The following is a 17,338-nucleotide window of genomic DNA, read 5'->3' as shown; positions in this document are numbered from 1 at the left end:
CGCTGTGGGCGCGCACCCATCTGGGTGTCCGGGAGTAGGGAGTGTTCCTCTGCCGCCTCGGAGAGTCTCGTTGCAACCAGCTTCTCAAGCGCCTTCCCAAGAGTGTTAAGGAGCGCAATTGGGCGGTACGACTTCACCTGCGTATAGTCTTCCTTCTGCGGCTTGCGTAGGACCACTGTCGTCGATTGTTTAAAAGCTATCGGGTGGTATCCGGTCTGTAGGCAGGCGTTGAAGATCGCTGCAACTGCTGGGGCTAGTTGATCTCTACACTTCTTTAGTAGCTCGTTTGGGATCCCATCCGGCCCCGGGGCTTTCTTCGCCGGCAACTTCCTCAGCACAGCGGTAACTTCTCCCTCGGACACCTCCTGTTGGACCGCGATGCTAGGGGCTAGGGGAGTAGAGCTGTTTATGTCGCTTAGATCAGCCTCGACTGGGGGTGGGAAGAACTTGCTAGCCAGTAGACGCGCCTTGGCCTCGGGGTCGCTAACCGGGCCACTAGGCGATTGTAGCGCTGGGATAGAGAAGGAGGGGCCCTGTGTAGGGTCCTGTCGGGCCCATTTCGCTAGCTTCCACATCCTCTCTGGCTTGCCGGCGATTTCTTCCACTGTGGCCCTCCAGCCGACTGCTTTCTCCCTCCGTATTATGGCTTTCTTCTGTTGGCATGCCTCCCTGTATACGTTCCAGGCCTCCTCGCTATGGCTGCTCGTCCACACCCGGCGGGCTCTCCTTGCTTCTCTTACTACCGCAGTGCACTCCGGCGTCCAGTATGGTTTGGACCATGTCGTTGGTTGGGCAAGCGGAACGTGGAGTGAGGTCGCTTTTCTTATTTCGTCTGTCAACCCCTGGACTGCTTCGTCTATCTCGTCTTTACTGTTGTATTGCTGCTGCGCGATCTGGACTAGCCTCTTGGAGTCATCGAGGTACGCCTGGATGTTGGCCCAGTGGGCCTTTCCCCAGTTTGGCTTAGGGGTTCTCGCTGGTGTGCGTTGTATCTGTGTCGCAATAGAGGTCCTGACTGGCATGTGGTCTGACGACGCCTCGAGTTCATGTTCGATCCCACAGTAGGTTACCGTGTGGTAGTGGCTATCTGAGATCCAGGAGAGGTCGATCGTGCCTTGGAGTCCCCCTCTCTTCCAGGTGCCCAGGTCCTTCGGGGTATTGAGGGCAATTGCGTTGCTCGCCATCAAGTCGAGTACTTCGTCGGCTATAGGGTGCGGCTGCATAAGGCTTTCCCAGGAAGGGTGGTGTATGTTGAAGTCTCCTACTACGATGTGGCACCCTTGTCTCTTGAGCGCACTGTCTAGGTGTCTGCAGACCCCTAGGTCGCGGCTAGACCTCGAGGCTGGCGGTTGCATGTATAGGTTGTGTATCCAGGTGCTACCCACGTGGAGGGAGGTAATATCGCCCCCGCCTTCTTCGTCTGCGTAGTACACTACCTCCCAGTCGGATTCTAGTATGTCCTTGCTGACATAGAAGCACGTGCGGGGTCTGCCGTCGCCTCGTAGGCATGTCGTGTAGCCTGGTGACTTGCAGGTCGTTGGTCTCTTATAGTGCGGGTTAATCCATGGCTCCTGGATTGCAAGGACGTGGTGGACGCGCGGGTCCGCCTCGTGTAGGAAATGGTTCTGGACTATATCCTTGCTATGGTTGACGTTATACTGGATGATGCTAAGCGTGTCGAGGCTAGTCATCGGCATCGACAATCATTTCCTCTGTATCGTCCTGTGTCCTACTGCCCTGTGCGTCCTGGTCTACGCCTATCGGCTGTGTACTAAAGGGGAGCCGGGCCTGGTTAGATTCCCTCGCCGCAGCTAGCAGAGCACGTGGCCTCCCGTACGCCCTAGGCTGCGCATCCTTTACATCGTTCTCGGCCCTAGGGCGCTTGTGCCCGACCGCCGCTAGTTGGTTCCGGTGTGGGCTAGCCTCACGGTCGCCGTAGAATCTTGGGGCGACGGTTCTGTTTGTGATTGCCTTGTTTTTCGCTAGTTTCCGCTGTGGGCATTCCGCACTATACGATGGGTGGTGCCCCGGACAGTTCGCGCACCGTCTCGTAGTCGATGTACAGTCCCTAGACATATGGTCTCCTGCACAGTTCGAGCAGGCCTGCTTGTTTGTGCACGTGTAGGTTTGGTGTCCATACTGTTGGCATTTGAAGCATTGGAGGACACGAAAGGATGAGGAGTGCTTTTCTACTGTCTTGAGGCTGTATTGCCAGACCAGGCCTTGTTCTATCGCTAGATCCGCCGCTTTCGCGTCTTGTAGCCATACTATTAGCGCCGAGGCCTTCTTGCCTTCTGGCCATTTCCTATGGAGCCAAGTCGCCTTCTGGATTGGAGAGTTAAGAGTGACCGGGTTGTCCTCTTGGAGAGCGCGTAGGTGACCCTGGTTGGTTGGGTCAAACTCCTTAGGCATGTCGTGGACTAGGATCGTGAATTGTTTCGTTGAGACCTTCGCTGATGCCGCAACCTTAGATGCCCACTGTGGCTGTGCCTCTAGGTGCCTCCTAGCAGTAGCAGAGCTAGTATAGATCTGTAGGGTGCCGTTAGACTGTTGGTTCACTGCGACCACCCCTGGTTGGTTAATTCGTTGGGCGAGCTCCTTGTTCGATAGCTTCGCAACTTCGGCCTGGTCTTCCTTTGCTGCAATGCGGATCGTAACTGCATCGTGCGTTGGGCGGGGGCCTGGTATCGATGCCGCGACCGATGCCCAGCTATGGGGGTGTTGATTCCGGGTGGCCTTGCTAATCGCCTGGGACGTCGTCCTCATTTCTTGTTGCCCTCGGTGATACGACAGTACAAGCGCCGTGCGTAGCTGAGTGATCATTACCTGTAGAGACCGGTAAGGGAGCTGATCGTTAGTTTCCATGCTTTTTGCGTCCTCTATAAGTTGCTGCCAGTTGTCTTGGGGGGGCTTCGCCTGTAGGGCCGTAGGCGCCGTTAGTACCGTAGCCTGGGCTGCCATTGCCTAGGAGTTGCCTAATGTAGCTAGGCACCTCCGCGGCGTTTGGAGCTGAAGAAACAGGGTGAAGAGAGCTTCAAGCTGTCCAGATTGAATGGGGTAGAACTCCCTCAGTCCTAGGGGCAGTGGCCTGCTTTTTATATCGTTGGAATGGCCTTGATAAGAGCTTTCGAATGTGTCGTGTTTTGGCGCAGAGATGTTAAGAAGTAATAGTCCAGCTTAGTATATGAGCGCTAAGAATCATATACCCCGTAACATTCCCTACGGGACCCAGCCCTCCAAATTCACCCCTCTACTAAACCTTGAAGCACGTAGAAGACTCGGAACGTAGGGCAGGTTGGAATAAGGTTTTGAGCAAAGCTACTAAGCGCGGCTTCGTACGGGTTAGCCCTATTAATGCGGGGACACGTACTCGCGAGGGTCGCGTATAAATATCTGGCCTTCCCTAGGCCTCTCTTGCTTTCTTCGTCTTTTGTTTTATGTAGCAATCATACTATACCCTTTTGTATCTACACTTCGTACCTACATTCTCGCTTTTACCCTTATATCTTATAGGCTAGGCTCTCGCCCTAATATTATAAAAGACTAATAAACCATTAACTACTCGAGTCATCCTTATAGGTAACCACGCCACCGATAGAGGTATCAACCTCGACAACTAAGACACTCTATTCCACTTTAATAAGTGGACTGATATCCCCTTCTCGAACGCCGCTACCTTCGGTGCCTAGGCAAACGCTAACCCCGACACCGCCTACGCTCTTATTAACCGCACCGTCTCCTCTTTCCGCGAGACCGCCTAGTAGGTCGAGCAAGCAAACAACTAAGCAACATACCTTTAAGGTATTATAAACACCTTCTAGAACCTCGCCCCGTACGCCGACGATAACCGCCGCTAGTACTTCTCTAAGAAGATTAACGACCTAGACGAGTTCGACGGCAATAAGAGCAAGTTTAAGGCATTTAAGACATAGCTTACTATTAAGCTGTTAGCTAATACCGACCACTTTCCGTAAGAGAAAGACAAAGTTACGTACGTCTTCTCCCTCCTTCGGGGAGACGCCGCGGCTTAGGTATAACACTATATCGATAACGCTACGTAGACTATCGGCTACCCGGACGTCCTTACCTTAATATAGGACCTCCGTGCTACCTTTAGTGATCTAGACCGTAGAGCCACCGCCTAGAACGCTATCTATAACCTCCTCTAGAAGAACAAGAGCTTCGCCGAGTACCTCGCGGCCTTTAACCGCGACATCGGGTTCACCGGCTATAACGAAGAGACTAAGAAGAGCACTCTCCGCCGTGGTTTGTTAGTAGAGCTTCTTCGAGCCCTCGAAGACAAGGACGTTAGTGCTATAAGCTTCCGTAAGCTCGTCGAGACCTACTAGCGCCTCGACTCTAACATAAAACACACCGCCTCTCTCCTCGCTTCCCGTTCTTAAGGTCGTTAGCCTCGTAGTCCCGGAAGCCACTTCGCTACTCTACTAGGCGCCGCTACTCCTACGGCTCTCCCTCCCGTCTCTATAGGTAACGCTATAGATCTTAGCGCTAGTGCCGCCGTCCCTCGAGTCTAGGGCCTCGTTAACGGTAAGCTCACTCCCGAAGAGAAGCTTCGCCGTCGCTAGGCCGGACTCTATACCTACTACGGCGGTCTAGGCCATATCGTAGCTAACTGTCCGTAGCTCGCTACCCGTAACGCCCGCAACCCGGTTCGCGGCGCTATCGGCGCTATCGAGCCTACTCCTACTACTCCCGCTAAGTAGGAAAAAGCCTAGGTCTTCCTTATCGACGCGATGAAGACTAAGAATAACGTTTACCGAAAGTAAAGAGAGGAAAGAAGTTGAGGATCAATACAGTATAGCTAGACCTATACGACGAGACGGGTAAGGACTACGCTTATAAACCGTTCGTTACGAATATAAATATCGGCTTAAAGAACCTCTCTTCTTCCAATCTCACTCTTATAGACACTAGCGTACTAGGCGAGTCTTTTATAGACTATAAACTCGCGACCTCTCTTAACCTCGAACCCTAGGAACTTAAGTACCCTCGTACCCTTGAACTCTTTAACGGCACGGAGACTACTACTAGTAAGATTACTTATGTTGTACACACGTCAATCACCCTCGGAGGCAAGCGTATGTCGATCACTAGCTTCCTTACGTCCCTACTGTATCAGAAGTTTATCCTCGGCCTCCCCTAGTTTAGACGATACCGACCTATTATCGACTGGACTTCCCTTACTATCAGCTTCCCTCTAGAAGTTCCTCCGGTACCTCCGCCTTCTCCGCCGCCTTAGCGCGGTCCTGAGTATACTAAGATCTTCTAGGTGAACGCCGCTACCTTCACTACTACTACTAAGTAGCCTAAAGCTTAAGTCTTCGCCGCCTCTCTCCGCGATATCGATATCGCCCTCGAGAAGCTCGATAAGAAGCGTATACCTACCGACCCTACTACGAAGGTCCCTCCTTAGGCACACTATATCCTCTACGTATTCGATACTAAAGCCGTAGACGAGCTACCTCCTTATCGCCCTTACGACCACAAGATTGAGCTAGAAGAAGGTGTAGAGACACCGTTCGGACCGTTATATTCTATGTCCCGAGAAGAGCTTATCGTCCTTAAGAGATACCTCGAAGAGAACCTAAAGAAGGGGTTTATTCGAGCGAGCCGTTCTAGCGCTAGCAGTCCCGTTATGTTCGTTAAGAAGCCCGGCGGTGGTCTACGCTTCTACGTAGACTACCGAGGCTTAAACGCTATTATAAAGAAGAACCGCTACCTAATACCGTTGATTTAGGAGACGCTCGAGCGCCTCTCTAAGGCTAAGTACTTCACTAAGCTCGATGTCATCGCTACGTTCAATAAGTTACGAATAGTAGAAGGACACGAGTATCTTATAGCCTTCCGTACTCGCTACGGGCTGTTCGAGTCGCTCGTTATGCCCTTCGGCGTTTATAACGGGCCTAGTACCTTCTAGAACTTCATTAACGACATCCTTTAGGAGTTCCTCGATCAGTTCTACACTACCTACATCGACGACATCCTAGTCTATAGCGAGACTAAGGAGGAGCACCGCGAGCACGTCTATAAGGTCCTTTAGAAGCTCGTAGACGCCGGCTTGTAGCTCGATATCGACAAGTACGAGTTTAAGAAGACCGAAGTCAAGTTCCTTAGTTTGATTATTACCGTAGACGGCATTAAGATAGACTAAGAGAAGATCGACGCTATCGTCGAATAGGATGCTCCTACGAACGTCAAAGAGGTCTAGGGTTTCCTAGGCTTTACTAACTTCTACCGCCGCTTCATCTACGCATTTTCGGGCGTAGTACGCCCTTTGACGAAGCTTACGCGTAAGGGTGAGAAGTTCGCCTAGACCGACGAATGCTAGGAGGCTTTTGACTTGCTTAAAGCGAAGTTTGTTAAGAACCCGCTTCTATAGCACTTCGATTTCGAACTAGAGACCCGTATAGAGACCGACGTATCCGACGGCGTAGTAGGCGGTGTCCTGCTATAACGCCGCTCGCCTGAATCCCCCTAGTTACCTATCGCCTTCCTCTCTAAGAAGTTGACCGCTACGGAGTATAACTACGAGATCTACGACAAGGAGCTTCTCGCTATCGTTAAAGCTTTCGAAGAGTAGCGCCCCGAGCTCGAAGGCTCTACTATACCCGTCTAAGTAAGCTCCGACTATAAGAACCTCGTCTACTTTATAAAGAGCAAGCTACTTAATCGTCGCTAGGCCCGCTAGAGCGAGTTCCTCTCCCGGTTCAACTTCGTGATCTCGTACACGCCCGGTAAGGCCAACTCGATAGCCGACGCCCTTACCCGCCGCCCTAGTGACTCTCTAGTTGATCGAAGAGGGGGCCGGCAAATCGTAGGGCAACAAGTCATCAAAGAGTATAACCTCTCTTCCGAGCTTCGAGAGTACCTATCGAACGGCTAGCCTACGCTCGCCGCTTCCTTTACTACTCTCGTGCTCGCTCCTACCTACCTTAACGAGAGTGACGATGAATCCGAGCCTAAAGAATACGCCTCGGACGCTAAGGACTTGAACGACGATAAAGAGCGCTTAGTAACAACCGACGGCTTATCCGAATTAGACTTTAAGGGGTTTAATAATAAGGAGCAGCCCGAAGGCATTATAGCACGAGTACGAACAGCGTACGATGCCGACATAGACGCCTAAGAGTTAGTTCAGGCCCTTAGATCTGGCGCGAGGACATTCCCGGGCTTCTCGCTATCCGAGTACGAGCTCTAGGAAGGTGTCGTCTACTTCCGTAAGAAGCTTTACGTACCGTAGCCCGAAGGCTCTAATGACGGAGCTGAGATTCTTCAAATCATCTACGACTCCGCCTCTAGGGGTCACCTAGGCGTAGCTAAGACCTATAAGCTCCTCGCTAGGTATTACTAGTGGCCGTATTCCTAGAAGGACGTCCGCCGCTACGTACTAAACTACGCTACTTACCGAAGAGCTAAAGCTAACCGCTACCGTCCCTACGGTCTCTTGTACCCTCTCCCGGCTCCTAATCGTCCGTAGAAGCACATTACTATAGACTTTATCACCGATCTTCCTTACGGCAAGACCTTTAGCGGCGTAAAAGCAAAGGCCCTTCTAGTGATCGTGGACCGTCACTCTAAGGACCGGTATATAATCCCGTACTAGAGTATGACCGTAAAGGAGACTACTCGCTTGTTCTACGAATTCGTCTAGCGCCTTCAAGGCCTCCCGGATAGTATCACCTCTAACAGAGGCACCTAGTTCATCTCGTACTTCTAGAAGCGTCTATATACTATCCTAGACATTAAGCATAACCTCTCGACTAGTTTTTAGCTACAGACCGACGGCCAGACCGAAATTACGAACGCTATCCTCGAGTAGGTCCTTCGTTACTTCGTCGACTACTACTAGAAGGATTGGCCTTAGTATATCCCTACGGTAGAGTTCGCTACTCGTAACTAGGACTCGGAGACTACTAGCTACTCTCCCTTCTATACTACGAGAGGTTACTACCCTCGTATAGGTATAGAACTAGAAGAACCTCTCCCGCCTACCGAAGACGTAAACGAGTAAGTAGTAGACAAGTTCGCTACTATACTCTTATAGATCTATAAAGAAGTTCACGACGAGATAGTGTACGTATAAGCAATCTACGAGGATTAAGCCAATCGTCGTCGCTAGCTAGCTCCCGACTACTAAGTAGGCGATATAGTCTACCTTAACTCTAAGAATATTAAGACGGACCGCCCCTCTAAGAAGCTGAACTAGAAGAACCTAGGTCCTTTTAAGATCACCGAGCGTATTAGTTCACACGCCTACCGTCTAGCTCTTCCTACGAACATAAAGATCTACGACGTCTTTTATCCCGTACGCCTTCGGCCGTCGGCTAAGGACCTATTCCCGAACTAAAACTAAGACATACTAGGTCCTCCCGATGAAGTAGATGTCGACGAGCCTATTAACCTACCTTCTAACGACTATGCCGTCCGCAAGATCCGGGGAATCCGCGTAGAGCCTAACGACGTTAAAGGATTACCGCCGATTAAGTATGAAGTCGAATAGTAAGGTTACCCTAAGTAGGATACCTTATAGGAACCTATCTAACATATCATCTTTAATCGTTAAGCAATCGAAGAATACTACGCCCGCGTAGACGGCCTAGAAGTCAATATCGGTAGGCTCTTCGAATCTAAGCTCTTCGACGGGACTTACTAATAGTATATCGACTATAATATTAGGCCTAGGCCTAGTACTAAAGCTGAACATCCTCGATATATAGAACTACTACGGCTTCGTAGGAACTTAGCTTTGTTCGGGGGGGCTACTGTCATAGTCTCCCTATAGAGTGTATAGAAGGTAGGGACAGAAGAGCCTTAGAGCGCTTAGAAGTCGTTAAGAAGTGACAGTCTAGCTTAGTGTATAAGCGCTAAGAATTATATGCCCCGTAACATTCACTACGGGACCTAGCCCTCCAAATTCACCCCTCTACTAAACCTTAAAGCACGTAGAAGACTCGGAACGTAGGGCAGGTTGGAATAAGGTTTTGAGCAAAGCTACTAAGCGCGGCTTCGTACGGGTTAGCCCTATTAATACGGGGACACGCACTCGCGAGGGTCGCGTATAAATATCTGGCCTTCCCTAGGCCTCTCTTGCTTTCTTCGTCTTTTGTTTTATGTAGCAATCATACTATACCCTTTTGTATCTACACTTCGTACCTATATTCTCGCTTTTACCCTTATATCTTATAGGCTAGGCTCTCGCCCTGACATTAGTTACCTAATTCTTAGCGTATATTAAGAACATATAGGCCGTAGGACAAGTATATAGGTGTAGGTGTGTTATGTAACTAGATTACGTAACTCGGGTTTACTAGCCTATAGGCTAGTAAACATCCGGACACCTAGTATCTACCTATACTAACACCGGCGATACTATATATAGATATACGCTATCCTATTAGGTCCTTCTTCGTCTTTCGTGTAATCCGCCCTCTTCTACTCCTACGTAACTCGTACCTATTTAATAGCGTACGTAGCCTTAAGTTTTAATAATAGGCTATAATTTATATATACGCTTAGATCGCGACATATATAAGCTATAAAAATTTTATAGAAGCTAGCTTATACCCTACGGGTCGAATAGCTAAACGCGCTTTTCGGGTCTACCTATAAAGTTGGCTACTAAAACGACCTTTAAATCGGGATGTATCTAACTACTCGTAATCTAATTATTTATATTTTATATAAGCTATATTTATATATAAAGCATTGCCCGGGCGACAGCTAAGGACAACTTTTATAACACTCTAATATACCGTTGTCGAGAGACTTACGAAACAGAGCTGTTTTAAAGGGTGTCTCGTAAGCGGCTGTAGGCAAGGTTGGCGCGTTTGGCCGTCAGGCGCTTCGCAACGTCGCTTCGCCTTCTTCGCCATCAAATATCGAACGAATATTGAAGGGTGGACGCGCTCGCTTTGGCGGGGTCAGTTATCGTGGGAAAGGCGTCGAAAGGCCAACGAAACGGCTGGAAAGAGGTAAGGTAAAAAGTCTTACGAAGGGATATACTTATGTTTGTCGCGCAATCCTGTCCTTCACCTCCCGCTCGAGGTCCACTAGCTGTACCAACACGCCGTCCTTCTCTGCGTGGCCCTCCGGTAGTCCCATCTCTTTGATTTTGATTTGGCCAGCAGCAAGCTCCTCCTCGCCTAAGATGACAGCAAAAGGCACGGAGTTAGCTTCCGCGGCCTTGAACTGCTGCGGCAGCTTCGGCTTGACTTTCCAGCTGAATTCCGCTTTGATCCCAGCGTCCCAGAGTCTCTTAGCAACGTCCATGCGCTCTTGTAGTAGGCCCTCAAAGCCCTTGCCACCAAAGGCCATCACATACACATCCACTTCACTCATTCGGATCGGTGCCGCCGATGCATCAGTCGCCAGTCGTTGTTTCGTGATACTGAAAATGCGCTCCACACCGAAGGAGATGCCGACACAAGGAATCTGCTGCTTTCCGCTAAACATGGCCACGAGGTTGTCGTAGCGTCCTCCCGCTGCCACGGAACCCACCCCGACGCTGGGGTCGTCAGAGCGGTCTTCGTCTCCGTCTGCTGATTTCGATGGTTTCTTTGACTTTCGCTTTGGCGCGCCATTCGCTTCCGATGCGGGTGGTGCGGAGCCTTCTGTGACGACCTCGTAAATGAGTCCTGTGTAGTAGTCGAGTCCGCGCGCGAGCGACATGTCGAATGAAATGCGCTCGAGGATGCCGAAAGTTCGTAAATAGCTGAAGAGGAGTGAGATATCCTCGAGACCGGCCTGCGATTTCCAATAGCGTTAGTTTGGTGACCGGTATGCACCCGCCAAAGCCACAGCATGTGCTCACGAGCGCGCACAACGTACCTTTGCCGACTCGATGTTCGATAGCTTCTCGCCCTTCTGTAGCTTCTCCAGCAGCTCTTGTCCGCCCTTCTGCACCACATACTCGCCGATGCGATCTGCCACGTCCGGATCTAGCCCCTTCTCCTCGGTCATCTCTTTCCGCACCTCCTCCCACGGCGACTTATCCAGCTTGTCCACCGCCGACGATATCGTCCGCACCTTGTCCGTAGGGACACCACACACCAAGAATATACCATCCAGAATCTTGCGGTGATTGAGCTTGATCGTGTATCGGCCCTTCCAGCCCAGCGCCTCGAAGATCTCGCATGTGATTCGCAGAATCTCGGCATCGGGAAGCATTGGGTCGTAGGCACCAGCAATGTCGAAGTCGCATTGGTAGAACTCACGCATGCGGCCTTTGGTCATGGCGGGCTGATCTCGGCGGTAGACTTTGGCGATGTGGTAGCGCTTGATGTTCTGGACGGAGGAGTTCATGGCGAGCCATCGCGCGAAGGGCACTGTGAGGTCGTAGCGGAGGGAACAGAGTTCGCCGCCTTGGTCTGCGAGGTCGTAGATGAGTTTGCTGTCTTCGCCGTATTTGCCTGAGAGGATCTCCTTGAGCTCGAAGACTGGCGTGTCAATTGTCACTGCTCCGTGGCGCTTGAAGACGTCAGTGATGGTGTTGAAGATCTTCTCCCTGATGACCATGTCCTTGCCATCCCAATCTTTGGTACCCTTGGGCACCTTCAAGGGGAACTGCGGCGCCTTCTCTTTCCCCATGTCGTCGGTGTTGATGGTGATTGCTCGAAAGTGGTTGAAGGGAGTGAAGCGTGGACTCGGCAGTCGATAGCACAGGGTATGATGCAAAGGAGCGGAGAGGGCTGTTCGCGGGAAGCGCTTCATGCAAAAGAGCGTGTTTCGGTGGAGTGAGTGAATGTCTACATACAGTTGACTCGCTGCTCAGCAAAAGAGTCACTGCCCACATCACTTCGGTTCGGACCTGCGTCAGAGTTTCTATTAGTCAGCGTGTTTCAGAACTACCCTGCTTGCCTGCCACTTTCCGACCACCACCAAAGCAATAGCAATACCAGCAGAACATCGACATCGACATTGCCCTTCCCCACGGCAGCCTGATTGAAGCATTCAACACACCGCCCGGAAGTATGAGGCGAGCGGCCACCATCAGGAGCTGATCTAGGCGGGGACGATCTGGGTCACGATCTTGCCCTCGGAACCAACATCACCGCCTGGACCATCACCCCATTACCACCAATGTAATGGCTGTCCACGCGGCCGCAACGGCCATCAACACCCAGGAGATCACTGACAAGGCGCGGAGGGAGCTCTTGCATCACCTGGAAGCTGTAGGCAATGGCGTCTGTCTCTCGTGAAAATTTCTGCCTGCTAACCCTGTCCAGGTCCGTGGCAAGAAGAACCTGGTCATTGAGAAGTCTTTAGCTGGCACCGTTGGCCTCATCGTCAAGTTCAGCACGCTCCAAGAGTATGGCGTGGACAAGCCGTTCTTCCTCGAGAACCACAACATCGACTCCAGCCAGCGAAACATCATCTTCATGGTCCGTGGAGAGGATGCAAAGAAGATACGCATGCTAGCAGGTACGCCATCTCTCTTATTCTTGTCCTCCCAGTTCACCCTCCCTTCCTCGGCTCTAAAAGTAGGGTATGCAGACTTTTCTATCTCTACTCTGTATATCCAGTCTTGTAGCCAAAAGCAACAGTGCGACAGCATCATCATTGGCCTCACGTGTACCTTTCAATCAAGTGCGGAGATCAGTACATGCTTACAGCCCGACATAAAAATCACTGCTCATGGCTGCCTTGCAGTGGCTGACTGAAGCAGAACAGATCAAGCTTGTTCGGAGTCAAAGCCAGACCGACCACGACTTCACCATCATCTGGGTACCACGGCGGACACTAGTCAGCAACCTGATACTCGAAGAACATGGTGTGCTGGGAGAAGCAAACATCACCGAGCTTGCGCTCCACTTTGTTCCTCTGGAGCCGGATCTTCTGTCGCTCGAGCTCGACGATGCCTTCAGCCAGCTGTGTCTAAGGAAGGACCCGACAAGCCTCTTCGCATCTGCGAAGGCATTGATGCTGCTGCAAAAGCAGTATGGCCTGTTTCCACGTATCCTGGGCAAAGGTGACAACGCAAAGAGACTGGCTGATCTGCTGCAACGAATGCGCAATGAAGAAGACGTCAATGCCGCTGTAGATCCAAACAGCGCATACCTCACATCCTTTGGCCTCACCCCAAGTCATCTGATTGAGAACTTGATCATCATCGACCGCGATGTGGACTTTCCCACAGTGCTGTCAACGCAGCTGACCTACGAAGGCCTACTGGATGAAGCATTTGGTATCACCAACAACACCACCGAAGTCGACTCTTCCATCCTCGGCGGTGCACCGCCAACACAATCACAGTCACAAACCAATGGCTCGACACCAACGCCGACTGCTGCAACCAAACGGAAAGTCGTTCTAGATGGCACAGATAAGCTATATCCCGATCTGCGGGATGCCAATTTCGCTACAGTCGGTCCAATGCTCAACCGCACAGCTCGCCGCCTAGCGTCCGACAACGAAACCATGCACAACAAGGACCAAACAGTAGCAGACCTGAAGAACGTGGTCGCGAAACTGCCATCCTATCAGGCTGAATCGGCCAGTCTTAAGATCCACACCAGTCTAGCAGAGGAGCTCATGAGAGTGACCCGCAGCGAGAGCTTCGGGCGCATGCTGGAAGTGCAGCAGAATCTCCTCGCGGGTACAGACCCCACGACTGTGCACGAGAACATTGAAGAACTGATCGCCCGTGACACGCCACTAACCACTGTCCTGCGCCTCCTATGTTTAGAGTCCTGCCTCTCCAATGGCATCCGGCAACGAGATCTGGACCACTTCAAACGTCACATCCTCCAAGCCTATGGATACCAACATGCTCTGACCCTCACCTCCCTCGGGAAGATGAACTTGCTACTGCCCAAGGAGTCACACCGAGGCTACCTCAACCCGATCGCCGGCGCAGCCGGCCAAACAGCCACCGACTGGAACGGCTCGCGCAAGGCACTCTCACTTTGGATTGACGAAGTGAAAGAATCAGACCCGGAGGATGTTGCTTACGTCTTCTCTGGCTATGCCCCTCTGAGCGTGAGGCTTGTGCAATGCATCTTGCAGAAGATATACCTGCACAATATATCCAACCCCAAAAACGCCACCTCCAACTCTGCAACACCCGGGACGTCCGGCACAGGCTGGAAACATTTCGAAGACGCCATCTCCCGAATTCGAGGTGCGACGGTCGACATCACTCAGAAAGGCAGCGACGCAGACGCATCTCACGCCCGTAAGACTTTGCGTGGGATTAAGGAAGGGCCGAAGGTCAGCGTTGTGTTCTTCCTGGGTGGCGTGACGTATGCAGAAATAGCGGCTTTAAGATTTGTTAGCCAGCAGCTTGAGGAGAGTAGTGGAAGGAAGTTGGTGATTGGGACGACGGGTATCATCAACGGCAAGAGAGCGGTCGATGTGGCGGTTGAGAAGAGAGCTTTCGGTGGGGAGGGATAAGCGGAGTGAGTGGACAGCATCTACATCTAAGACTGAAGTAGCACAGTATCAAGTCGTTTACAACAGCACTGGTCTGCACATGTGCATGACGCGAAGGTTGCTTCGCACGTGCTTTCGTGATGGCAAGGCAAGGACGATGACGTCTCAAGTCGCGTCGACAGTAGTCTATATTCTGGCAACGACTAGCAAAACCTTGTCCCTCGGCAACGTCCGAGCCCTACTAATAAAATGTGTCGCGAGGCGGTAGAGCTAGTCCTCGTAAAGCGCCTAAGGCTCTTCAATCCTCGTTACTTATTTAACGGCTATCTTTAGCTACTATATTTTATATAAGAAGAAATAACTATAATATCTACGATAAGGAGCTACTTACTATTATTAAAGCCTAAGGATACGGATCCTTAAGGGAATAATGAACGACGGGGGGATAGCGTCGTAAAAGTAAAGAGCGCCCTTAACTCGATAGGATAGGGCCCTATTATATATACCGATAATACTATTAAATAGCGGAGGACGAAGAGCGACGCGCGGAGCGACGACGCGCCCGGGAGAAGCGGAGGATAGCGACTAACTATTATAACAACTATAGTAACTATAAGCCGCTAACTAAAAGAACTAGTATATAAAATATAGTAACGTACTTTACTACCGAGCGGGCTATACTACTAAGCGGGCTATACTACCGAGCGGGCTACTTTTACTAAGAACTATACTACTTCTACTTTAATTACGACGGTATCTTAATACGACGATATCCTATAGAATCGTTACTAGGAGGACAATTCCTCTTTAAATTCTTCGCTATCTAGCGAGTCTACTTAATAGGTATATACGTTATACCCCGACTTACTATATTACTTAAAGCGTCGTAGCCTTAGTACTAGCCGAACACTATCTAGCGACTCTCTACTCACTTCCTACCTCCTAGTATCCTCTAGAGGTATCGATTACGACGCCTTATCGAAGGTTAGAGACCCTCTAGACTAAATATACTTGCGCTTTTGTACTTTCTGCTATATAAGGGCCTTGTTAGACTTAGGTAGCTTATAAATCTCGCTTCGTATAAGAGCTCTCTAATACGCTATCTCTCTACTCCCTCTCTATAACTCTATTAAACGGCCTTCCTCTTTCTACTACGCCTTTCTAAACCCGTAACGACGCTCTAAGACGTAATAATATATATTATAAACCCTATCTCGTCGAAGTTATAGGTGTCCTAGTTAAGGATACTATACTTCTCCTTTATATTACGTATAAGTAAGAACTACTTCTCGATAACGTCTAGATCTTCTATTAGGGCTCGCTAACGATCGAATCTACGTGTTATACGAATCTTTAGCTTACGATACCGCCTATTAAACGTGTCTATCTAATTAAGACGAAAAGTCTCCTACCTATCCCGAAGATATATAAGGCTACGGGATTTTCTTTCGGATTAAACATCTATATTATATATACTTGACGACATATTCGAAAGCTCTTATTAAGGCTATTCTAACGATCTATAAAGTAGGCCACTACCCCTAGAATTGAGGGAGTTCTACCTTATTTAATCTAGATAGCTTAAAGTTCTCTTTACCCTATTTCTTTAGCTCTAAACGCCGTAGAGGTGCCTAGCTACATTAGGTAACTCCTAGGTAATAGTAGCCTAGGCTACGGTACTAACGGCGCCTACGGCTCTATAGGCGAAGCTCCCCTAAGAGAACTAGTAGCAACTTATAGAGGACGTAAAAAGTATAGAAACTAACGATTAGCCCCTATACCGGTCTCTATAGGTAATAATTATATAGCTACGTACGGCGCTTATACTGTCGTATTACCGAGGGTAATAAGAAATAAGGACGACGTCTTAAGCGATTAGTAAGGCCACCCGGAATTAACACCCCTATAGCTAGGTATCGGTCGCGGTATCGATACTAGGCCCTCGCCTAACGTACGATATAGTTACGATCCGTATCGTAGTAAAGGAAGACTAGGCCGAAGTTACGAAGCTATCGAACAAGGAGCTCGCCTAACAAATTAACTAACTAGGGGTAGTCGTAGTGAACTAATAGTCTAACGGTACTCTATAGATCTATACTAGCTCTACTACTACTAGGAGGTACCTAGAGGTATAGCTATAGTAGGTATCTAGGGTTACGGTATTAGCGAAGGTCTTAACGAAGTAATTTACGATCCTAGTCTACGATATACCTAAGGAGTTCGACCTAACTAACTAAGGTCACCTACGTACTCTCTAAGAGGACAACCCGGTCACTCTTAACTCTCTAATCTAGAAGGCGACTTGGCTCTATAGGAAATAGCTAGAAGGTAAGAAGGCCTCGGCGCTAATAGTATAGCTATAAGACGCGAAAGCGGCGGATCTAGCGATAGAATAAGGGCTAATCTAGTAATATAGCCTTAAGATAGTAGAAAAGTACTCCTTATCCTTTCGTGTCCTCTAATACTTTAAATACTAACAGTATAGACACTAAACCTATACGTATATAAATAAGTAGGCCTACTCGAACTATATAGGAGACTATATATCTAGGGACTATATATCGGATACGAGACGGTACGCGAACTGTCCGGGGCACTACCTATTATATAGCGCGGAATACCTATAGCGGAAACTAGCGAAAAAAAGGCAATTATAAACAGAACCGTCGCCCTAAGATTCTACGGCGGCCGTAAGGCTAGCCTATACCGGAACTAGCTAGCGGCGGTTAGGTATAAGCGCCCTAGAGCCGAGAACGATATAAAGGATACGTAACCTAGGGCGTACGGGAGGCTACGTACTCTACTAGCTACGGCGAGGGAATCTAACTAGGCCCGGCTCCCCTTTAGTATATAACCGATACGCGTAGACTAGGACGCGCTAAGTAATAGGACATAGGACATTATAGAGGAAATGATTGTCGATAACAATAACTAGCCTCGATACGGT

The 17,338-nt window shown here is 49.9% G+C and overlaps 2 protein-coding genes across 2 annotated transcripts; one reads left to right on the top strand and one right to left on the bottom strand.

Moving 5' to 3' along the window:
* Positions 1 to 10,023: 10,023 nt before the first annotated feature.
* CLAFUR5_08119 (Histidine--tRNA ligase, mitochondrial) lies at positions 10,024 to 11,730 on the bottom strand (the record flags this gene model as incomplete). Its single annotated transcript, XM_047907267.1, has 2 exons — positions 10,024 to 10,764; positions 10,849 to 11,730. The coding sequence occupies 2 exons, from the start codon at positions 11,728 to 11,730 to the stop codon at positions 10,024 to 10,026; spliced, it is 1,623 nt and encodes a 540-aa protein (XP_047759435.1).
* Positions 11,731 to 12,104: 374 nt separating this feature from the next.
* Positions 12,105 to 14,412, top strand: CLAFUR5_08118 (Vacuolar protein sorting-associated protein 33A; the record flags this gene model as incomplete). The annotated part of the gene is made up of 3 exons (XM_047907266.1): positions 12,105 to 12,191; positions 12,246 to 12,441; positions 12,686 to 14,412. 3 exons carry the CDS (start codon positions 12,105 to 12,107, stop codon positions 14,410 to 14,412), a joined length of 2,010 nt encoding a protein of 669 aa, XP_047759434.1.
* Positions 14,413 to 17,338: the final 2,926 nt, after the last annotated feature.

Source organism: Fulvia fulva, chromosome 3, assembly GCF_020509005.1.
Source record: "Fulvia fulva chromosome 3, complete sequence".
Classification (NCBI taxonomy): Eukaryota; Fungi; Ascomycota; class Dothideomycetes; order Mycosphaerellales; family Mycosphaerellaceae; genus Fulvia; species Fulvia fulva.
This window is presented reverse-complemented; position numbering and strand designations above follow the sequence as displayed.